Genomic DNA, 25,091 nt, shown 5'->3' on the forward strand with positions numbered 1-25,091 from the left:
TTGCTGCTTTAATTTCACTAATCATTCTGTACAGTTGTAATTGGACAATGTAATCGGGCAGTTGGCAATAATTGGACTCGTGTAATCGAACAAGAAGCAGCCAATTATAAATCAGCTAAATCCACCAATCACAGAATTGATCGAAGAGCAACAACCACTAATCCTGAAAAAAAGGGGAATTTCCAAACTGGAGGAATTTTCTGCTCGAGACAAATGTGTTTATTTTTGGAAATTGTTACAGTTATGATAAATTGGTAAAAGAACTTTGCGTCGTCCAATTCTGTCTGTAACCTTACTCCTGATTGCTCTTATCAGAGCAATTTTAGAAATAAAGGCTATGAAGCTGGAAAATCAACAGGACAGAAATTCTATCAAACTCTCAAATTATATGAGAGATTACACAAACTTTATTCTCATTTTATCGATGTAAGGAATTATTAATGAACAAAGAAGGTGAGTAAAAGCTTGCTTTGAAACTCTTTATGGTGGCCAATTTACATTATCAACTCAGTTGATGAAATAAAAATTATCTAAGTAATCACTTAATTGCATCCATTTATCAGAAATATATTATATCTGTCACTCATACAAAGCTTGGCTAACTCTGAAACTCCCATGAGTGACCAAGAGAGAATTTTTCCTTACCATATCAATACAATATCAAGCAGACAAAGGATGACAATAAGACAGATATCAATTAGGGAATTAAAATTTGATCTAATATCAATTTCTCTGAGCTATCATCATAAGAATTGAGTGGCAGACAGTAAAGAGAATTAATATTGCGATCTTGGGTGTGAAAGGGTTAATTCGAATAAACTGTCAATAAAAGTTAAACTCAAAATGTCGCTCTTAAAGAATATTGAAAGTATCCTTTACTTAGAAAACATAAAAACAAGCTTTTTCTTACGGATCTAGAGCAATTTTCAGCTTAATATATATTTCCGATGTCCCTTTTTAATTACTCAGTGACTGGATAAAAAATCGGAGATTTCAAGTCTGAACCAATTAAGTGTAAAAACTCTCTTATAGTACCAGGCTTGGCTGAGATTCTTATTGGTTCAATAATCTCAGACGTCGTTTCTTAACCTGGAGGCTCTGGTTTCTTTACTCTTCCTTGATTAAATGATGTCTCTTTCTAATACCTATACTCGATCTAAATGACTAGTTTTGATGATAATAAAAATAAGTTTTTTAAGCATATAATAACGATTTGAAGATGCCACAGAAGTAAATATTGCTTAAGCTAGCTATTGGCTTGCTCGTAAGTGATTTACCCAAGTGATGCTCGCCTTCGAACAGCCGAAAGGAACTGAAAAGATGCCTGTCCGTTTCCTAAATGCTACGAATGATGAATTTTCCACTCAATTCTCTCGCGTTTTGTCTTTATCTTCAAATAAAATTCGTTTTCAGCCACCTTGGACTTAACCCAATCGCCTGTTAATTCCTTGTAAACAACCTGCATTTTATCACGTATTTCACACACAGAGGGCAAAGTCCAGATAGGCAACAACCAATCAAGGAACCGTCTTTAAAATGTTATTCTCTTTTCTCGTTAAATGTATCTTCACTTATGTCTAGATCGCAATATATCTTTGGTTAGGGTCTATTGGAGATACAACAGAAATGAAAACACTAGGTACACAAAGTGCCCCATGTCAGCCTGCCAGGCCAAAGAGTAACTCTTGCATGCAACACATGCTTATGTTTTATATAGATTATACTTTACTCAAATATCTGAATACGATTGTTGACCATATCAGCGACAACAATTTCCCCTGAAGCAAGAACCGCCAGAGACATTGGACAACTGAGTTCGCCTAAATTACCACCTCTAGTTCCAAAATTACTGACAAACTTTCCATTTAGTTCAAATACTTGTATTCTATAATTATATGAGTCACATACCATCAGGAGTCCTGTCTTGTTCATAGACAAACATTTGGGACGATTAAACTCCCCGTCCCCTTCACCGTGCTCTCCAAACTTGTACTGAAAGTTCCCATTCCTGTCATAAACTTTAATACAATGCTCATTTTGGTCTGACACTATGAGGTATGTACCGTACTGGACACAGTGGACAGGAAAAGTAAAAGCCCCTTGTCCACCTATCTTCATTAGAAATGTGCCATCAGGAGAAAAGATCTTAATCACTTTGTTATCTGTATCAGCAACAATAATGTTTCCATCACTGTCTACCGATAAACCTCGAGGAAAATTGAGCTGACTATCAAGGTTTCCTTTTCCACCAAAACTGCCCACGTACTGACCCTCCCCACTAAAAATCTGGATTCTGTGGTTCCACTGGTCTACCACAAGAATATTCCCATTATCATGAAATGCTAACCCAGTCGGATATTTAAATTCTCCCGCCTCGTCACCTTCCCTACCGAATGATCTCAAGTAATTACCATTCTTGTTAAAAATTTGTACTCTGTGGTTGTTAAAATCAGTTACAGCTATTTCATCCCTGACATTCACTGCTATCCCCCAAGGAAAACTAAACAATCCCACAGAAGAACCTTCTTCGCCGAAAGACGACACAGCTCTGAACTGGCATCGTTTTCCTATTAGAGTAAAAGGGCTGTTTTGAACATGTTGTCCGTTTACCTTTACTTTTACTTTAAACCTTCCTCTGGGAGAACAGCTGATCTGATATAGTCCATTTTTATTGTCCTCTATTTGCACTTCCGTCATGCATTCTCGTCCTTGTTCGTCCATAATCTCGATCGTTACGTGATCATCTTCATTGTGACAATATCTTCCTTCCGCGTCTCTTGCAGTCAAAGTAAACTGCGCTATATGGTTAACAATCCCTTCTTCAAGTCCTTTTCCTTCAGCAACGGACGACTGACTTGCTTTTGTGTCGTGTACCACTCGCAAAGATCCAATTTCTTCGGCTTCAATAGTGTTTAACAGCTTTTGATTCTCCACAAAAGCTGAAAAAGGAGGCTTTTTCAGGTCGAGGTCCACTAGGTGGTTTTGATCATCTCGCTGAAATATTGTCTCTAATGATTTCATCAGTCGCACGACCTCGGCGTTTGTACTTCGTATCATCAGTTTATCAGCTTTCTCCAACGATGATTCGATTAAGTCAATTTGACGTTCGATCTCCGTTTTTCGTCCTGCAATAATTTCGAGCGATTTTCTCGTCTCTCTCTCTACTGCTTCGTATATTGCTTGTTTCTTCGCTTCAAAAGTTGCAAACAAATTGTCCACAAACTCCTGTATTTCTCGCTTTAAGTCTTCTTCTCTTTGTATTATTTTTTCGTAGTCCTCGTCGAGTTGTCGCACAATGTTTATTTTTGCTTGTAAATCACTCTTCTTTGTTTCTATCAATGATTTCATTTGGATCTTTTGTTTTTCAGCTTCTTCGTCGAGGTGCACTATGGCGTGACCCGCATGAGATATCAAGACACAGCTTTGGCAAGCTGCCGTATTACAATTCGTGCAGAAGTATTTCAGTTCTTCTTTCTCGTGCCGCTGCTTCGAGCAGTACATGGGTCGTTTCATTACATCCTCAAAGTCCCTCTCTTGAAAATCTTTGAGCGCCAGAACGCGGTGGTCTTTGTTGCTCCGCATGATGTTATGTCCAATGACGCATTCTTGGCAAAAAAATGTGCAACATTGGAAACAATAAAATGTCTCAGAGCTTTTCTTGTTGCAATTTCCACACTGTACTTGACTGTTTTTACATTCTTTAATGGCTAACACATCAATCAGGCCGTTCAGGTAAAAACTGGTTGGTAGATCTTTCATGTCGCCACTTTCCGGCACTTTGTTGTGAGCTTGGCATTTTGGACATCTTATTGTGTCTCCGCCACGGCTGGTTCTGTGCCACTGCTTCAAGCACTGCAGGCAGAAACTGTGTAAACATTGGAGCTGTTTTGGATCCGTGTAGATGTTAGTACAAACAGGACATGACACTTCTTCGCGAAGATCTCGGAGCAACGTTGTGATATCCATTTTGTTCGTCAGATGTGAGAGAGGAGAGAAACTATTTGGCAGAAATCGGCTTAAAACAATGGAGCCTTAGGAGTTTATTTTTAGCTTTCCTTTGTATTAGCTGCTAATTATCCATTATCAACATGAATTTAGCTAACTCAACCAATCATGTAACGGAAATTATTTGTTTTATCTAAAACTCTGTTATCCAGTGTTGTGACCTCGACATTACTGAAACGCCGATTAACCTTAAACATAGTCTGCGTTCCAGACTAACCATACGCTAGTTCTCAAAAAATTATGCACAACACGAAAAACATACTTCAAGCTTTTCTTGACTTGTTTAGGAAAATGTCAAATCATTCTCAATGCGCTAAAGGGGCTAAGATACGAGTCTGCGCACAAGCGTATTCAAAATTATCCCTTAAATGCTAATGCTTTGTTTGATTGTAATCCACTTTAAAGAGAAAAGCTATTATAGCCGATCAATCATGTGTCGTTTTGGTCTCGTAGCGACGAGAAGCCTCTCACTGGCTGCACCGTCGACGCTGGTGGTTAAGAGCCAGAGATTCGTGAGGGTATACGAAGTGATCGTGCGACTGACGGTGTAGAAGGCCTGGCAAGAGAACCTTTGCAGACCTCTCGCACGCTCGCATCCCTCGCCGTCTCGAAACTCGCGGGCCTCGCTGATGATGTCACCGTGATCAATGAAATTATGTTCGCAGGCTAATCGGCGTTATAAACATAAAATCTAAAAAAAAAACATTAATTTCCCATTTTCAATTTCCCATTTTATTCTCCCATTCTCCATTCTCTATTCTCCATTCTCCACCCTCCATTTTCCGTTTTTCAATTTTTTATTTTCCTTTTCCCATTCTCCATTCTTCATTCTCCATTCTTCATTCTCCACTCTACATTTTCCACTTTTGATAATCTACTCTCCACTCTCCATTCCTCATTCCATATTCCCTTTTCTTCATTCTCCATTTACCTCTTCCTTTTCTTCATTCCCCACTCTTTCTTCCACTCTCCATTCCGCATTCCCAGTTTCTCATTCTATATTTCCCATTCTTCATTTTCCATTCCACACTCTACATTCCACATTCCACATTCCTGCCTTTAGTAACATCCGAAACTTTCCCCACCATCGAAAAACTCGAAATTGTTGATCAAAGTGGCAGTATGTGATGCACCTCTCGTCAACGTTTTCAAAAGCCTCAGTTTTCAATTTTCTACTCAAAAAACTGACCCTTTTAAAGACAATGTATTGTCAAAATACGACCTTAATTTTGAAATCGTTTTCGAAAGGCTTCGCTACTATGAGTATTTTCGACTGTCTTCGGCTGTCTTCGACTGACTTCAGCTGTCTTCGACTGTCTTCGGCTGTCTTCGATTTTCTTCGGCTATCTTCGACGTGAATGATTATGACAAAAAAACGCATAAAGACATTGATTTCTAGTAATGAAACCGAACTCGTCTGGTTTCAGATTGTGTTTGTCTTTTCGACCGTGGAATCGTTGCAGTCGTCTCTAAAAGTGGGGCAGTAGGGTTGATTCCGGCAGAAACATGACGAGGGTAATTCTACTATTTTTTAACCTTCAAAAATAAACAGCGAAATATAACTTTGATAACGATAGCTATCTAAGAACATTTTATTAAATTGAGCAGGTTAAAATAATAATGAATTTCCGCAGCATTCAAATGAAGCTAGAAATTGTTTTTTCTTTTCTTTATTTGAAAATACAACTTTTTAATGACTCCTCTAAAATAACAAAAAGCCGAAAAACGAACCCAAAAAAAAAATAAAATAAAAATAATAGGTCAGACCGTCCGTCAGAAGAACGATATTTGTCATGCCTGGGTTTTAATTTTGATAACTGCTTATGCGTCAGAAAAGTTACCCAAATATTTTCCGTTATAATAAGTGTTTTTCACTTGAACTCTATCGAAGTAATATCGAGAAGATCCTTTTCATTCCTATTTCCAAAGAGAACAGTAATTGCAACAGAAAAAGGCCTTGTGATCTTTAATTATTTTTTTTCGTAATGTAAACGAAGGAAAAGCTGGTATCATAAGGTAGTAACCTACAAATTCATGCAGCGTTGTTTTTGCACATGGTCTCTGGCGTTCGCCCCCGTAAAACGAATCATTTCCGGCAGGTTCCCCGATCGAAAACAATTTATTCACGGCAGGTCTCGCCTAAATACGCAACAAAATGTTATCTGTAGTGGGAACTCACTGCTCATTTTTCCCTTTTTTCCCTTTAAGCACGAAGTACTTTCGAGCAGTTAGTAAAAAACAAAGTTAATAACTCTAACTGTAACACACTACTAGACTGGTCGCACTGACAACAAAAGTCAAATTTGAACTGAATTCAAAACTTAAAACATTGTTTTTGATCTTGAAATGATCATATCATGATTATATTTTCCTCGCAATGGAATTTCACATCGCCTTAAATCGATTCGATGTCACCAAATGAACTCACCAGTCATCAATTTACGATGATGAAAAAGTCACGTTGAGAATTCTTAAGTTATAAGGAATGAAAAGCACAAGTAATAATTTCTATCTCACGTTCATGTTTATTCTTGCATCGACAAATACATCAGATCGACAGCCTGTCGTCTTTTTCATTTTTTTTTTCATTAAAAACGCGCCAGTTTCACAATACTCACTGATTTGTCAAATGCCAAAATATCTATCACTTTATTGTAAAATTTGACAGAAATATAAATAGTAGTACTTCAGAGAAGTTTTCGGCTGTGTCCATATTAAAAAAAAATGTTTGCCTTACAAGATCAAAAGGAGTGATATTTCAAACGCAGAAATCTTCTCGAACAGCTAAAAAAATGAAAAATAATCCACAGAACTTCTTTAACAAGTATGGATCCGCAGAATTGATCGTTACTAGTCAAGCTATTTCCTTGAAAGTTTCGGTTAAAGAAGCACATTTCCCATTGAAGCCCGCTAATGTTTACTAAAGGAAGGCCTTTTGTTTAGATGTAATTTCTTTCCTACGATGCCTTCCGACGAAGGAAAGTTTCTAGGGCCAGATTTCATACATTGCTTCGACGCTCCGGTAGTAAATTTTGTTGTCTCCTTAATCCAATATCCATCGTATTTTGGAAGACAGGAACTAGTTGCCAAGGACTGTGCCGACGATTGCATTCCACGATCGTTTCGTTTGAACTTATTTGTCAAAAAGAAGATCTTAAATTGGCAAGCTGAGATTTATTCAGGCGACCTTGCTCTTTGACCCGTTTTTGAGGCTCATGTCTTACATCAATTGAAGCGTGCATGTGAATTGATCAGCAGTGATTTTGTCTTCGTGCCTTTCTTTGACAATAAATTAAGTGGACTGCACTAACGAAAAAAATTCATTAACATTTAACAGGAGAAAGGAAATGTATATCTTTGGGAAGGATTTTGCAAGCTGATACCTTCTTTTAGTGTCGAAACATTTTATCTGTTTACTTTGTATTAATGCTTTGTTTTGGTTTATGCTCGGTTAATTAATGGTTATGGCATAATAAGTTTGTCATATCGCAATCAGCAGATCAGTATTTCTATCGCTGTAATGAATGAGTCGCCAGTAGTCGGATCCTTATGTTTGCGCAATGAGCAGGGCCAATAAACAAGCTGAAATTTTTGCATGTATATTATTATTGGACTAATCATAACCATTACAATTTCCTCAACGTGATTGTTGCGTTTGCGGCTTTATTATACACTAATCATTCTGTACAGTTGTAATCAGGCAGCGTAGTCGGACAGTTGGCTGTTATTGGACACCTGTAGTCGAACAGTTGAAGCAGCCAATCATATATCAGCTAAATCCACCAATCACAGAATTAATAATCATAGCAACAACCAATAATCCTGAAATTAAATGGGGAATTTCCAAAATGGAGGAAATATTTTGTTGGAGACTTTCTTTCTACCGGAGATGTTTGTCCTAAATTTTTTTTTTCGAAGTTGTAACGGTTATAATAAATTGGTAACAGGACTCGTGATTGACAAATCAGACTCCCGCTTTGCAGTCGTCCGATTTTGTAAATAACTCTCATGATTACAGACCAGATTGGACTCCACTTGGTCCTATTACCATTATAAATCACCTCTGCGAGTTCTAAGAAGAGAAGTAGAGGCCACAAGCCTGGAAAATCGTCAAGCGTTACAGATGGAAGATCTCGTTCCTAAAGTTAAAAAAAAGAGCTTCAGAGCTCAAAATAGAAATCGCTAAAGCCCAAGCTGAAGAACGTGTGTACATCGAAGCCGGAAACACTTTTGAAGATTCGGCAGCCGAATGTAACAATACTGTTTCATTCAGATTTAAGGTGCAGCGACACCTAACTACCGATGCTTTGCCAAATGACAAAGGCAATACAGACGAAGGCGCTCAACAAGAAAGTGCCGCAGAGAAAAATTTAACCCCGCCTAATTTTCCGGGTGCTACAGGCTTTTCCAGATCAGATGCAAATGCAGTTGCTCCGCTTCACTGTAACTCGCTGATTGCAAAATTACCCACCTTTCCTCCAACCGTTGTGAAATCAGAGTGTTATGGGTTTGTTCATGGTTCTTTTTGCGCAGATCCTACACGGAATGACGCACTAACTCAGCAATTGTGAAAAGCTCAGTTCTTAAACAACCAAGACTGCAAGCTTTGATCCACCGACAGCACAATGGTGCTAACTCTTGCTAAGCCAAATGATTTTGGCATCAGTGGAAACGCAGTCGAATACTGGGCGTTCATTAGAGCGCTCGAGAATTTAATAGTCAAGAAAATTGCGGGTCAGAACACTCAACTTTACTTCCTTTTGCTGTATACCTCTGTTAAAGTACAAAGCTGGTGAACAGCTGCCTCTCAGTAAGAAGGAAATTGGCCATCGGACAGCAGGTGTCCTACTACAGGAACTATATGAGTTAAGCTTTGAGATAGCTAGTTACTACGTGGAAAAGTTGTCAACTGGACCAGCAATCAAGGTTGAGGATGGTGAGGTATGAGACAATTTTCCATCCTGCTGACGCGGTGCAAGAACACTGTTATTAAAATTGTTGAGTGTTTGAACAAACTAGAAAATCCCGATGCGCTCAGAGTCATCGTGCAAAGGCAGATGTACGGATTAAGGCAGAGGTGACGCAGTGTAACGGAAAAAATTGCGAAAACCCAAGGCTGGGAGATAACTATCGTGGATTTAAGAGCCTTTTTTCGCTGCTGGCCCAGAGCCGCCACTCACGCCATAATTGAGGATACTTCTAACCAATTGCTGCAATCTCAGGGTGGCCCTAGAGGTATGCAGAGACTTTCAACACTTTGCGTTAGTTAGCATCTCTTATTGAAATTGGCAGGTAAGAATCAAAACCACTAAATGTAAAGGGAGTGATATTATTGCTCATTCATCTTTCACCTAAGTTTTCGAGGTTTGTCGTTCAGAATCTGTGTTAATGTTCGTCATGTCCGGCATTCTGTATTCTTTTTCAAGAGAATTCTTTCCCTTGTTTGGTGTTTTTTTTATATAGAGCTAATTATAATTTACGTTTTTACCATCTATTTGTCGGTTTTTTTTTACGATGTAAGGGCAACTTTACCATTGGATGCAGAAACCACACCAAGGCACTAAAGGATGGAGGAGGGGGGGGGGAACCCCACTCAATCAATTTTCGTTGTTTTGATGTAATCTATGGGTTGCAATGAAAAATTCTGGCTTTGTTTATATAGTATATATTTGTTTTTTATAGAGTGCGTATCTCGCGCCAATCAGATTGCTGCATTAGGGTATGTATCTCGCACCAATCATATCACAGCATTTGGATATCTTCCAGCGTGTTTTTTTGGCTCCTTAACTCACAACGCACACGCCAAACAGCTTACATTCCATTACGTTCCTTGAAAACAACGTCCGAAGTCCAATCAGAACATACCCGATCATTTCACTACATAGACATTACGCAATTTGTATTCCCCTTATCAAATTCCATTTTGCCACATCAGCCTTCGCCCTACTATGTGTCATTTCCTTGCAAAAAAAACCTGCATTTTATTATGTTTTCTATCCGCATTGTCCAACCTTACTGAGATAGATTCACATGGAACTAAATGTTACTGATAGTGAATTTTCCACGCAATTCTCTCGCGTTTTGTATTTTTCTACGAATACAATTCGCTTCTAGCGACCTTGGACTTGGACCCAATCGCGTATTAATTCCCTGTACACAACCTGCCTTTTAACACGTATTTCACAGAGGGCAAAGTCCAGATAGGCAACAACCAATCAACGAGCCCTCTTCGAAATATTATCCTTTTCTCTTGTTTAATGTATCTTCACTTATGTCTAAATCGCAATTTATCTTTGGTTAGGGTCTATTGGAGATAAAACAGAGTTTCAGTTTGCTTTCCGTAGTAAAATTATCAGGAATTTTATCTTTGAGATAACTAACTGTAGACGAATAATTTTGATGTTCTCTCCGTTAGAGGAACGGCAGTAAGCGTGGGCCTTTTGGCAACCGCTATTTGGTCTCGTCACGCAACGCACTCTATCTCCAATACCGCGAAGTAGACAACAGCAATTGTGGCACCGATTCATTTTATTTTTGCTTAGAATATTTAGACAATAGAGATAATAGGCCACAAAATACCTGTGTGAGTTCAAATACATTAGGTTTTTTTTTTCTTTTAGAGTGAAGTAATGCGATATTTTCGTCCGTTTCAAAAATATGCTCTTTTTCTGTTACAGAAATAAAAACACTAGGTACACAAAGTGTCCTATCTCAACCTTCCCAGCCAAACAAAAAACTCTTCCCTGCTACGCATGCCTATTTTTTATAAATATTATAGTTTACTCAAATATCTGAATGCGATTGTTACCCATATCAGCGATAACAATTTGCCCAGTAGCAAGAACCGCTGAAGAAGTTGGATGATTGAATTCTCCTAAATTGCCACCTATAGTTCCAAACTTACTGAAAAATCTTCCATTCGGTTCAAACTCCTGTACCCTGTTATTATTTGCGTCACATACCATCAGGTGTCCTGACTTGTTCACAGACAAAAATGCGGGATGATTTAACTCCCCATCCCCTTCACCCCTCTTTCCAAACTTGTACTTAAAGTTCCCATTCCTGTCATAAACTTTAATACAATGTTCATTTTGGTCCGACACTATGAGATATGTTTTGTATTGGACACAGTGGATAGGACAAGTAAAAGCCCCTTGTCCACCTATCTTCATTAAAAACGTGCCATCAGAAGAAAAGACCTTAATTATTTTGTTGCCTGTATCAGCAACAATAATGTTTCCATCACTGTCTACCGATAAGCCCATAGGAGAATTGAGCTCACTATCACGGATTCCTTTCTCACCAAAACTGCTCACGTACTGACCCGTCTCATTATAAATCCTGATTCTGTGGTTACCATGGTCTACCACGAGAATATTACCATTATTATGAAATGCTATTCCTATCGGATATTTAAACTCTCCCGCCTCGTCACCTTCCCTGCCAAATGACTTTAAGTAATTTCCATTCTTGTCAAAAATTTGAATTCTGTGGTTGTTAAAATCAGTTACAGCTATTTCATCCCTGGCATTAACTGCTACCCCCCAAGGAGAACTACACTTTCCGAAAGACGACACAGCTTTGAACTGAAATCGTTTTTCTATTTTAGTAAAGGGGCCGTTTTGAACATGTTCTCCGTTTACCTTTACTGTTACTTTAAACCTTCCTCTGGGAGAACAGCTGATCTGATAGAGTCCATCTTTATTGTCATTTATTTGCACTTCCGTCATGCATTCTCGTCCTTGTTCGTCCATGATCTCCACCGTTACGTGATCATGTTCATTGTAACACTGTCTTCCTTCGGCGTCTCTTGTAATCAAAGTAAACTGCGCTATATGGTTAGCAGTTCCTTCTTGAAGCCCTTTACCCACAGTAACCGACTGACTTGCTTTTGTTTGGTGTCTTACTCGCAAAGATCCAATTCCTTCGCCCTCAAAAGAGTTCAACAGCTCTTGATTTTTCACAAAAGCAGACAAAGGAGGCTTGTTAAGGGGGTGGACCACCAGTTGCTCTCGATCATCCCGCTGAAATATTGTCTTGAGTGATTTCATCAGTCGAACGACTTCGGCGTTTGTGCTTCGTATCATCAGTTTATTAGCTTTCTCCAACGATGATTCGATTAACTCAATTTGACGTTCGACCTCCGTCTTTTGCCCTATAATAATTTCAAGCGATTTTCTCGTTTCTCTCTCCACTGCTTCAAAAATAGCTAGTTTCTTCGCTTCAACAGTTTCAAGCAAATTGTCCACAAACTCTTGTACTTCTCGCTTCAAGTCTTCTCCTCTTTGTATCACTTTTGCGTAATCCTCGTCGAGTTGTTCTACAATATTTAGTTTTTTTTGTAAATCACTCACCTTTGTTTCTATTAGTGATTTCATTTCCATCTTTTGTTTTTCAGCTTCTTCGTCAAGGTGCACTAGGGCGTGACCCGCATGATCTATCAAGGAACAGCTTTGGCAAGCTGCCGTAGTACAATTCTTGCAGAAGAATATCAGTTCTTCTTTCTCATGCCACTGTTTCGAGCAGTACATGGGTCGTTTAATCACATCCTCAAAGTCCTTTTCTTTAAAATCTTTAAGCGCCAGAACACGGTGATCTTTGTTGATTTGCATGCTGTTGTGTCCAATGACGCATTCTTTGCAAAAAAATATGCAACATTGGAAACAATAAGATGTCTTAAAGCTTTTCTTTTCACAATTTCCACACGGTACTCGACGTTTTTTACATTCTTTAATGGCAAACACATCAATCAGGCTGTTCAGGTAAAGACTGGTCGGTAGATCTTTCAAATCGCCACTTTCCGGCAGTTTGTTTAGTGCTTGACATTTCGGACATCTGATTGTGTCTTGGCCACGGCTTGTTCCGTGCCGCTGCTTCAAGCATTGCAGACAGAAATTGTGTAAACATTGAAGCTGTTTTGGATCCGTGTATATGCTAGTACACACAGGACATGACACTTCTTCACGAAGATCTTGGAGCACTGTTTTGATATCCATTTTGTTCATCAGATGTGAGCAAGGAGAGCGATTATTTGGCAGAAATCAGCTTGAAACGATGACGCCTTGTGACAATCTTTTTTTAGCTTTTCAAAGAACTAGCTGCTAATTATCATAATAGGCTCAGCTGAGCAACCAATCATGTAAAGGAAGATGCTTGTGTTATCTCTCCCAGTGTTGTGACCTTGACATTATTGAACCGCTGATTAAATCAAAACACACATGCATTGTTTGCGTTCCAGACTAACCACAACATCAACTTTTCAAAACAACGTCACGAAAAATTTACTTCTAACTCTTTTTGAGTTGTTATGGAAAATGTCGAATCATTCCTAAAGCGCTAAAGGGCTAAGTACGAGTTTGCGCACAAGTCTCTTTAAAATTTTCTCTGAAAATTTTTCTCTCTTCAGGAAGCATAACTGTTAAAGCCGATCAATCATGTGTTGATTTGGTCTCGTAGCGACGAGCAGCCTCTCAATGGCTGCACTGTCGACACTGGAGGCTAAGCGTGGGGGAACGAAGTAATCGTGCGACAGGCGGTGTAAGAAGCCTGGTGCGAGAACCCCTCAGGATGACTCGCACGCTCGCATCCCTCGCCGCGGGCTTCGCCGGTGATGTCACAGCGCTGTTGAAAGTCTGCTCACACCATGCAGTGAAAATGGCAACTCAACTTTTTTTCAGATTTATTGTTTACAAGGAGGAACAAATGTTTTCCAGCGTTGCAGCCGCAAGTTTGAAAAGTGAGGCAAGTGCTTTGTCTGATTTGGCTTGTTTATCGTTCGGAGTTTAGTAGTGACTTGGACTCTGAAAAATTCAAGTACCTAACGGCTAACCTTTTTTAAACTTCCAACTGACTAATTTTCCAATAAACATTAAAATATCCCTTTCATCGACTTCAACAAATTTAATTTGACCCATCAAGTGTTAATGAAACGAGTAAACACACACTTCTAGAACAGTTGCACTGACCATAAATATTAAATATAACCTGAGTTCAAAATTTCAGATACTGCTTTTGATCTTGAAATGATCCGTGCATCCTTTAAATTTTAAGTAATTAAATTTTTCTCGCGATGGAGTTTTGCATCGCATTTACACGATTCAAATCATATGAATTTATCTGTGTTAGAAGCTATTTACTGAGCTACTTCCACCTCGTCATGATACCCCCGTGCTATAGACAGTAGAGTCCGTCAAGTCGACATTAGTTTTGTAGTTTTGTCGTATGCTTTCTTCCTTCCTTGCGTGCACGTTTGAGAAACTAAGACGCAGTCTTTCTAAAAGTGGTCCGGTGTGTGTTAGGACGAATTCTTTCAAACTTTGTCCAGAATCTATCTTAGTCTAATTGTAATTGAAACCACCATGGTTTTTTCAAATATGGCATAACAATTTTCTTCTGAGCGAAAATCGCTTCAGCGCTCAAACGCCAGTTTTTAACAACACCGAATATCAAATATGGCACGAATTGCCGAGCTCGTCTTTTCACAAAATTCTCGTGCGAGGTGTTGTTTTGCTTCGCTTATTTAGATAAACCCTTTTTGAGAACAAATAACATAAATTTTGTTCTTTTAACTGTTTTTCTCAATTTTTTTTGTTTCACCTACTTTGACGCTACTGGCGCCATGTCCTGAAATATGAAACCTTTTATCTCAGCTCAGCGCAAAATTCCAACTTCTTCCCCAGGATATCTTTATCCAGACTGGTTAAAATAGGGTAGAATATATTTGATCAGAACATATAGTATATCAACCAGGTAGAATAGTTTCCGGTTTTTTTTGTTCTTTCCCGCACCAAAATATACACGGGTATGTATTGTATCAATTAATTTTTTGTCACACAACCTTAGGCAGTCCTACACCCTATACCTCAAAGAAGGACTTATATTTCATTCAGTACCTTTTTTTTTCGGTCCTGGCATTTCAGAAAGTTAAATAAATGTAAATATTTCGAGTCTTCTGCTTTTTCTCACTTCCTCCAAGTGTTCCCTCCTAAAGGTCTGCCACGCATAATCCAGAATCCAAATAATCCAGACCGTAACAAATGTCACTATTGAAAAAGTTGTTGAATTTCAATTTACCAAAATAATTGTTTGAAACTTACATTGTGTAATTTTATTATTTCGTGCATGAGCAATCTTCGACCATTTCTTAATCAAACTTGATTTGGTGTCTCTTGAGTTAGATGGGATTTCAATATGCTTGCACATTTCCCTGAGCATCATCTGTTTTCAAATGCCATTTCGCAAAGGTTGTAGACATCATACATCACTAGATGCTTGACACCAATTTCAGACTGTACGGCTTCACTGGCTTTCTCGAGCATTTCTTCATCTGTCAGCGAGGCATACTCTTCAGCTAGCTCTTCACTATCGTCAGGCTCGTCGCCATCGCTGGAGGTTTCCTTACCATTGGATTACTCTCTCTTAGCAGAGACTCGCGAAAAAAATCCCTGGATTTGAAGCTTTGAAAGCCATTCCATTTTACTAAACATTCGTGTGTCATAGGTGTTGTGAGCATTGTGCATATCGTTAGCTACTTGTGCGGGATCTTCCTTTCTCCCAATTTTTTTACCAATGTCAATGAAGTACCCACGGACTTCGTCAGAAAAGCGTGTTTGTCCGCCTTTAGATTTGTGAAGTGTGCCCAACCCATTCGGAGTGAGTTACCTCAGTTGTGGTTTCAATTTAAACTTCTTTTTGGAGGCGTGATTTTCTTTTAGAATCCAGTGAAATGCTCTAGAAGCGTTGAGGCCAATCGATTCGTAACTGGTCATACACGCCCCTCTGTACCGCCTTCACTGGGTTGTGATTTGCAGTCACACTTCGATGAGTTTCCAAGGAATTCTTTTGAGCACTGGAGATGGGGACATTCGAAGGTGCCTCTGACATCATCGACTCTTCCTTAGTGCGTGGTCGTCTTATTCATATCTCGTGCTGAGATTGGGCAAAACGGTTTTTTTCGCTGAGGCAGGTAGCTTCTTGAGGACTGAATATGATTTAATTCCATGCAGTTAGCTTACCAGCTCCAATTTTAAAAGCCTTCCACATTCGAAATCCGCCAGGGGTAAACTCAAAATTGTACATTGTGCTGAAATAAGGGATCTCCTTTAACTTCAGAGTTATATTCTTGTCGTTCATGCAAAATACTCCTGCTGTTGTTCCTCGAACTGGTCTTTTTTTGGGGGCGGTCTGCAGGTCTCGAGCCGTCAAAATATCAAGACTTTCGTTGCAGTAGCGTTTGACGGCGGCTTTCATTGGGCATAAAATCCTATTGCAAATATCCTTACCGTGCTATGATTCCGAAAAATCATATCTCACAACGTCAATTCCCTGACGACTTCCGACATCTCGGAGGGCCGCTAAGAGACTGCTGTTGTGACAACAACCCGCTTCGTCTGATCTTAAGCTACGCCTTTTTATGGCAGTCATGACTTGCTCTAGGATCGAGAAAACAGCGAACCAATCCTGGCTACAACTGTTCAACAGGTGAGCGTAAGAAGAAACTTCTAGCTTCCCGCCTTTCTTGAAAACCACACTGCAAATATGCTAATTTATGCCTCTCTTTGCAATCCACTCTGTTTGCTTTTCGCGAAACTTTATTTCCAAAAACTTCATTGCCCAGTCAGATGATATAAAAACTTCGTCTTCCAAAAGAGAAAGCAGGATGCTTTGCTTGCATTGTTCCTGGTTGGGGGCGCGCAGAATGTGTGCCTTCTGCCCTTTGACTTTCTCTTCAGCGACAAGTCCATCATATCGAAAATCATCCTCCTTCTCCTTCTTATTTATCTTTCAGGAATACTTTTCAATGGCAGAATGAATTTCCTGAATAGCCTCCTTCAGTGCCTTACAGTCGTTAAATGAAATATTATGGTCGTGGCCACAATCTGTGCAATAATCAGCGTCAGCGGGATCGCTCAGGGCGAATGCAGTACAGTGGTCGGGACACTTGTCTTGCGCTTTGCAGTTATCTCGATAGGCCGTCTTCAAGTATAACTTGGCCTCTTTCAGCCTTGTGCACGTTTGCGCACACCACTCCTTGTTCGCCCCCATCTTCTTTCAATTCGTATAAAATCTTGTGAAGTGCTTCAAAACCATCGACGTCATCTTCTGCCGTGTTATCAAGACCTTTAAGGGATTTTCTTTGGGAGGCTTCCTAAACTTCAAGAATCCTCCACAAAGTGGTGCGACTCGTAGGACTGAAATTTTCTTCTTTGCAGAAATGGTACGCACTATGTTTGGCATCACTAATTCTTCACTTTCAAGCTTGAGTTTTCAGCCTCCGAATGCCACATCCTGATAGTAGTAAGGAAGAGATGTAAATTCCAGAAAGTGATCTAACTGACGTTTATCTAATCGGACTCGATGCTCTGGTATCTTTGCTACTGGGATACCGGGGCCTCCAAGAGAACTGTGCACTCTGGCTTCTTTTATTTGCCTATCACTGAGATTTTCAAAAGGTCGATGAAGAGCCTTCAAATCACTAACTTTAAAATTATTAGTATATTAATATACACTAAGGATCTGTGTCCTTAGCATCTCAGATGGCGCTCTCCTATAGGCCACGACTAACGCCTCTAGACCAGGGTCAGCAGTCATGCTGTTCACTTTTTATCCCTGGAGAGCTTGGGGCAGCTTCTCTCCATCATTTGGTGCCATGACATAGCAAACCAACATGCATGCCTCGGTAGCGTTACAAACAGACTTTTCTCGCTCCACATCACTGCTAGCATGCCAGCTTTTCAGCTGATGTTGCGGCTGATCAACGTTTTTTTCGCCCTGATACCTCTGTTTTAAAAACCTGAACAGAAGAATGGCAATTGCTCTTTACCGTCAGGTATGATTCTTCTTCTTCTCTACTACTTTCTAATTCATCAGTGGACTTAACCGAGGAGTCTGCACTGTGTCTGCCTTAGCATGGATAACGTCGATTTCTGTTGTTGACAACACCTCGTGGGCGTAAAGAGTTGCCGCGGCAACCTCCGTTGGAGCCCTGTAAAAAGAACGTGATAGAAGAGGTTAATCACGAGGAGTCACCGTCATTACTTTCCCTCCTCCAGCAATTCATCTCCACATTCATGTTCCCCTCTTTCTGTCTTTACTTCTCCGTTTATTCCAATCTTTCAGTCATTCCTCCCTCATTTCTCTGATCTCCCCCCGGCTGCATCTGTCTATATCCGATTACGTTTCGTTTATGAGTTTCAATTTTAATTTTCTCCGAGCTCAAATTATTTGTAAATTAAATCGTTTTTCTCAGGCTAAGGAGGCTTCCTAGAACAATTTGAAAAATTACGTATCTGTCCGAGTTTAAACGATGCCACCTAGCAGATTTGTAATGGTAACTACCTTTACACGACAGACGATTTTGAAAAGTAGTGGGTACATGAGTTTTTCTAACTTTACGCAACTACATGGGAGTAAAATGATTGCAAACGAACTGCGTAATTGAATTTGAGTGAAAAAAAAACTCGCGAATGTGGGAAAAGTTCCGTACCGTTCTCTATACCTATACCTACAGGGAAATAGATCAATCATCCATCATTCTGTTTTATTTAGTTTTTATCGACAAATATCTTTTTTCTGACTATTTTATGAGAGCTTATTGTTTAAGAACACGAAAGAGGGGCCCTTTCATTAAGTAAGTTCTCGTGGCGAATTTTTTTTAAGATTAGAGATTACATTTTCGAGTTAAAAGGACTGCCTTTTAAGTGCTTTTAAGATGAACAGTTTTTAAATGAACATCATACAATATTCTGAATAAACCTGAGTCTTGTCAAAACTATCCTGGCCTCGAAAGTTTTTTTTCCCCTTTTCTCATTGATTGAGTGATAAGCAAAAGAATAAAATAAAGATTTTTCTTCACTTAATGGTGTGTTATCCTATTGCAAGTCATAAAAACGCTTTTTATGGACTCAAATCACTCGGCAAACACAGATTGGCCGTATAAGCTTCGTTTATTTTGGGGGGGAAGGTAGGGGGAGGAAAGTGACCACTCTCATCATTACTCTACACCTGCTTTCCAAAACAAATATGAGGGTTGGGGAGGGGGAGGAAAATGAGTACTTTTATCGATTATTTCTCTTCACCCGCTTTCCAAAACAAATACGGTTTTCAAAAAGGTGTCTGAAATTCTGAAAATGGATTATATAAAAAAAATCAACTTCTTTCACACGACATTAGATTACACAAAGTTTATTCTCGTTACACCGAAGTAATTATATAGTTATATCTGGCAATCAAAAGACATCTATTTCTTATGTTAATAAGTAAGAAAGCGACTATATTAATTGGAATAATATCTCGATACAATATGTCACTATTGAAGACTGTTGAAGCCATCGCTTACGTAGAAAACATAAATACAAACACCAAGCTATCCTAGAAGTGATATGACGGCTTCCCCTATAGCCTCCGTTTTTTCATTTTTTCAATGAACGAGGAGGCAATACCCAAGAACACAAACAGTACTTGCTTCTACAGAATTAAAAGTTAAGTCTATCAATCTATCTAACATCAAGTTTTAAGGGAAATATCAAAATACAATAATTTTTTGTCAGGGAAACTGAGGAGCCCTAAATTCATAAAGTTAACAATGAAACATTGAATATTATGCAGTTATGATTTGAACAACAAGCAATTCAAAATGTACTTATCACATCAAACAGTGATTTGTTAATACTGACTAAATTACTAATGCAGTTTACTTAAAGACAGACTTCATTTCATACACTTGTTGATAGAGCCACGTCTGTCATTTATACTACCATTTCACAGATACATTTTTGAAACAGAAACAAAACCGATCAATTTTTTTTAGTTATTATATGTTACTCAAATATCTGAATACGATTGTTATCCATATCAGCGACAACAATTTCCCCAGTAGAGAGATCCGCCAGAGATCTTGGACTATTCAATTCTCCTAAATTACTACCTTTAGTTCCAAACTTACTGAGAAACCTTCCATTCAGTTCAAATACTTGCAGTCTATCATTAAATGAGTCACATACCATCAGGTGTCCTGACTTGTTCACTGACAAACATGCGGGGTGAATCAACTCCCCGTCCCCTTCACCCTCCTTTCCAAACTTGTACTGAAAGTTTCTATTCCTGTCATAAACTTTAATACAATGTTCATTTTTGTCCGACACTATGAGATATGTATCGTACTGTACACAGTGTATAGGACAGGTAAAAGCCCCTTGTCCACCAATCTTCCTTAGAAACATGCCATCAGAGGAAAAGATCTTAATCATTTTGTTACCTGTATCAGCAACAATAATGTTTCCATCATTGTCTACCGATAAACCCCAAGGATAATTGAGCCGTCTATAAGGGTTTCCTTTCTCACCAAAACTGCCCACGTGCTGACCCTCCCCACTAAAAATCTGGATTCTGTGGTTACCAGAGTCTGCCACGAAAATTCTCCCATTATTATGAAATGCTATTCCCCTCGTATATTTAAAATGTCCCGCCTTGTCACCCTCCCTACCAAATGATCTTAAAGGATTTCCATTTCTGTTAAAAATTTGAACTCTGTGGTTTAAAGAATCAGTCACAGCTATTTCATCCCTGGCATTTACCGCCACCCCCCAAGGACTACGAAATATTCCTACAGTAGAACCTTCTTTACCGAAAGACGACACAACTTTGAACTGAAATGGTTTTACTATTATAGTAAAAGGGCTGTTTTGAACATGTTCTCCGTCTACCTTTACTGTTACTTTAAACTTTCCTACATCTCTGGGAAAATAACTGATCTGATAGAGCCCATCTTCATTGTCATTTATTTGCACTCCCGCCACGCATTCTTGTCCTAGTTCGTCCATGATCTCCACCGTTACGTCATCGTGTTCATTGTAACACTGACTTCGTTCGCCGTCTCTTGTAATTAAGTTAAACTGCGCTATATGGTTAACAAATCCTTCATCAAGTCCCATGCCCTCAGCAACTGACTGACTTGCTTTTGTTTGGTGTAGTACTCGCAAAGATCCAATTTCTTCGGCTTCAATGGTGTTCAACAGCTTTTGATTTTCCACAAAAGCTGAAAAAGGAGGCTTTTTTAGGTCGAGGTCCAATACTTGGTTTTGATCATCTCGCTGAAATATTGTCTCTAATGATTTCATCAAGTGAACGATCTCGGCGTTCGTACTTCGTATCATTAGTTTATCAGCTCTCTCCAACGATGATTCGATTACCATAATTTGACGTTCGAACTGCGTTTTCTGCCCTGCAATAATTTCAAGCGATTTCCTCGTTTCTCTCTCCACTGCTTCATAAATGGCTTGTTTCTTCGCTTCAACAGTTGTAAACAAATTTTCCACAAACTCCTGTATTTCTCGCTTCAAGTCTTCTCCTCCTTGTATCGTTTTTGCGTAATCCTCGTCGAGTTGTCCTAGAATGTTTATTTTTGCTTGTAAATCGTTCCTCTTTGTTTCTATCAGTGATTTCATTTGCATCTCTTGTTTTTCAGCTTCTTCGTCGAGGTGCACTATAGCGTGACCCGCATGATCTATCAAAACACAGCTTTGGCAAGCTGCCGTAGTACAATTCTTGCAGAAGTATCTTAGTTCTTCTTTCTCGTGCCGCTGTTTCGAACAGTACATGGGTCGTTTCAATACATCCTCGAAGTCCTTTTCTTGAAAATCCTTGAGCACCAGAACACGATGATCATTGTTGCTTCGCATAATGTTGTGTCCAATGACGCATTCTTGGCAATAAAATATGCAACACTGGAAACAATAAGATGTCTCGGAGCTTTTCTTGTCGCAATTTCCACACGGTACTTGACTGTTTTTACATTCTTTAATGGCTAACACATCAATCAGGCCGTTCAGGTAAAAACTGGTTGGTAGATCTTTCATAACGCCGCTTTTTGGAACTTTGTTTAGAGCTTGGCATTTCGGACATCTTATTGTGTCTCCGCCATGGCTTGCCCTGTGCCACTGCTTCAAGCATTGGAGGCAGAAACTGTGTAAACATTGGAGCTGTTTTGGATCCGTGTATATGTTAGTACACACAGGACATGACACTTCTTCACGAAGATCGTGTAGCAACGTTTTGATATCCATTTTGTTCAGCAAATGTAAGCGAGGAGAGTAACTATTTCGCGGAAATCAGCTTGAAACAATGAAGCCTTGTGATAATCTTTTTTTTTTTAGCTTCTCTAGAAGCAGCTGCCAATTATCATGATGAATTTACCTATCATATGACGGAGAGATATTTGTTTTCCTATTAATCTTATCCAGTGATGTGATCTTGATATTACTGAAACGCTGATTAAACCAAAGCAAAAATCTCTGCATGCATTGTCTGCGTTCCAGACTAACCAAAACAACAATTCTTAGACATAGGTATGCATAGCGTGCAAGAGTTATCTTTTCGGCTGTATGGGTTGAGATGGGACAGTTTGTGCGCTTACTGTTTTCATTTTTGTCACCGAAAAGAGCATAAATTTCCAAAAACGAAAAAATGCAGAAAGACAGAAAAAACCTAATTTATCTGAACTCACACAGATATTATGCTATCTACTGTCTCTACTGTCCAGATAATTCTACATAAACTTAGGCATGCGTAGCATGTAAGAGTTATTTCTTCGGCTGGGTGGGTTGAGGTGGGACACTGTGTGTACCAATTGTTTTGTAATAGGAAAAGAGCATAACTTTCAAACGGACGAAAATATCGCATTACTTTACCTTAAGAGAAAGAAAAAAACCAATTTTTCTGAACTCACGCAGGTATTTTGTGGTTATTGTCTCTATTGTCTAATTACTTCTAAGCGAAAACAAAATGCATCAGTGCCACACTTACTGTTGTTTCCTGTCTCGTCACACAACGCAATATATTCCCCGTCCCGTTGGAGAGAGAGTGCGTTCTGTGATGAGACAAAATAACGGTTGCGAAAGAGTTGTGTGTGAGTTGTGAGTAAAGGAGCGGAAAAAAAACGTTTTCACTTAAAAATAATACAAAAAGGTCAACTGCGAACCTTTTTATATCCCGATAAATCTCGACCTTAATCGACGAGGCTCTTGCGAAGGCCGCAAACCATAACACTTATCGAAATTAGCCCAAAATTTGTGGTCTGTGTCATTTTCTGTGCACAGCCCCCTGATCCATGACATCATTTACAAGAAAACAATACCCGAACTCTGTGATTGTTGCAAGATATTCAAATGCTGTGATATGATTAGTGCGAGATACATTCTCTAATGCGGCAACCTAATTGGTGCGAGATACATACCCTAATGCGGCGATCTAATTGATGCGAACAACAAACCACTTTATACGCTAACATAGCGTTATTATTATTTTTTTAATAAAAGAGAAATAACTCAAAAACTGCGACACAAAAAATTTACCTCTAACTTTTCTTTACTTAGGAAAATGCTGAATCATTATCAAAGGACTAAAGGGGCTAAGTTACGAGTCTGCGCACAAACCTATTCAAAATTATGTTTCAAATCTATCGTCCGATTGTCCTCCACTTCAAAGTGCGTGTGTTGTTTTGGTCCCATAGCGACGGGCAGCCTCTCACTGGCGGATGGCTGCACCGTCGACACTTGTAGCTAAGCACTAGAGATTCGAGCGGGGGAACAAAGTGATCGTGCGATGGGCGGTGTAAGAGGCCTGGCGCGAAACCTTTTCTAGACCTCTCGCCCGCTCTCGTCCCTCGCCGTCTCGATACCGGCCCGCGGGCCTCGTCGGTGATGTCTCAGCGCTGATGAAAGCATGCTTGCAGGCTAATCAGCCAGGCACTGAAAATGGGAACTTAGGTTTTTTCACTTTTTTGTAGATTTATTGTTTACAAAGGGGAACATATATTTTCCAGCAGTGATTATCGATATCCAAGTTCTCTCCAAAAACGTTCATAGGCAAAACTGATTTAATTAAGGTGTGGAATAAATGAAAGATACCGAAAAAGTTACCTTGACTTGTTTTTTATGTCACTATCTGAAGCTGAGCGAGTAACGAAAATGAATACTTTGTTTTTCTCAGTCAAGTTTACATTACCAATAATCATGCAAATTACAGCTTGAGACTTGTGAGATTCACTATCTGCTTGACGCGTGTTTTTGTCGTGAAAGGAGAATTATTCTTTGATATGACTTTTCAGTTTCACTGCAGGCACCAGCTTGAAAAGTGAGGCAAGTGCTTTGCCTGATCGAAAATTTTCTATTAGGGAAACATCTATTAGTCTCGAAGAATGAAGTAATATTTTTTTTAAATGGATAGTCAACTGTGGGTTTGTTTATCGTTTAGAGTTGAGTTGCAACTTGGACTCTGAAATATTTAAGTACTAAACGGCTAACCTTTTTTAAACTTCTAATCGACTAATTTTCAAATAAATATTAAAATAGCTCTTTCAATAATTTCACCAAATTTTATTTGTCCTATCGTGTGTCTAAAACGAAAAACTTTGGTTTAACAAGATTTATTTTATCACGTATATATTCTTGATATTTCCTCATCATCAATTTATTCTGTTACGTAATTTTGCCTTTGATAGTTTTTGTAAGAAAGCGTGGATATCGGTAATCAATGCTGAAAATATCTATTCCACATCATAGACAAAACATCTGAAAATATTCCCCATTCTCCATTCTCCATTCTCCCTTCCCCATTCTCCTCTCCCCAATCCCCATTCTCCTCTCTCCATTCCACATTCTCTTTTCTCCATTCCCCATTCTCCATTCTCCATTCTCCATTCCCCATTCTTCTTTCTCCATGCTCCATTCTCCATTCTCCATTCTCCATTCCCCATTCTTCATTCTCCATTCTCCATTCCCCATTCCACATTCTCCATTCTCCATTCCCATTCTTCATTCTCCTTCCTCTTTTCTCCATTCTCCATTTTCCATTCTTCATTCTCCATTCCCCATTCCCCGTTCCTCATTCTCCATTCCCCATTCTCCATTCTCCATTCTCCATTCCCCATTCTCCTTTCTCCATTCCCCATTCTCCTATCTCCATTCTCCATTCTTCATTCTCCATTCTCCATTCTCCATTCTTCATTCTCCATTCCTAGTTCCCCATTCTCTATTCCCCATTCCCCATTCTCCTTCTTCCATTCCCCATTCCCCATTCACCATTCTCCA

General features: G+C 39.2%; 3 protein-coding genes across 3 annotated transcripts; all 3 read right to left on the bottom strand.

The window, feature by feature from the left end:
* Window positions 1-1,576: 1,576 nt before the first annotated feature.
* LOC131789612 (E3 ubiquitin-protein ligase TRIM71-like) lies at window positions 1,577-4,002 on the bottom strand. The gene has a single exon (XM_059106773.2). The coding sequence runs from the start codon at window positions 3,964-3,966 to the stop codon at window positions 1,726-1,728; it is 2,241 nt and encodes a 746-aa protein (XP_058962756.2). The 5' UTR covers window positions 3,967-4,002; the 3' UTR covers window positions 1,577-1,725.
* A 6,578-nt stretch (window positions 4,003-10,580) lies between these two features.
* LOC131789610 (E3 ubiquitin-protein ligase TRIM71-like) lies at window positions 10,581-13,034 on the bottom strand. The gene has a single exon (XM_059106772.2). It carries the CDS (start codon window positions 13,008-13,010, stop codon window positions 10,785-10,787), a length of 2,226 nt encoding a protein of 741 aa, XP_058962755.2. The 5' UTR covers window positions 13,011-13,034; the 3' UTR covers window positions 10,581-10,784.
* A 6,165-nt stretch (window positions 13,035-19,199) lies between these two features.
* On the bottom strand, window positions 19,200-22,130 carry LOC131789611 (E3 ubiquitin-protein ligase TRIM71-like). Its single transcript, XM_066160734.1, has one exon. It carries the CDS (start codon window positions 22,065-22,067, stop codon window positions 19,824-19,826), a length of 2,244 nt encoding a protein of 747 aa, XP_066016831.1. The 5' UTR covers window positions 22,068-22,130; the 3' UTR covers window positions 19,200-19,823.
* Between the last annotated feature and the right edge of the window lie 2,961 nt (window positions 22,131-25,091).

The sequence above is a fragment of the Pocillopora verrucosa genome, chromosome 13, assembly GCF_036669915.1.
Source record: "Pocillopora verrucosa isolate sample1 chromosome 13, ASM3666991v2, whole genome shotgun sequence".
Taxonomy (NCBI): domain Eukaryota; kingdom Metazoa; phylum Cnidaria; class Anthozoa; order Scleractinia; family Pocilloporidae; genus Pocillopora; species Pocillopora verrucosa.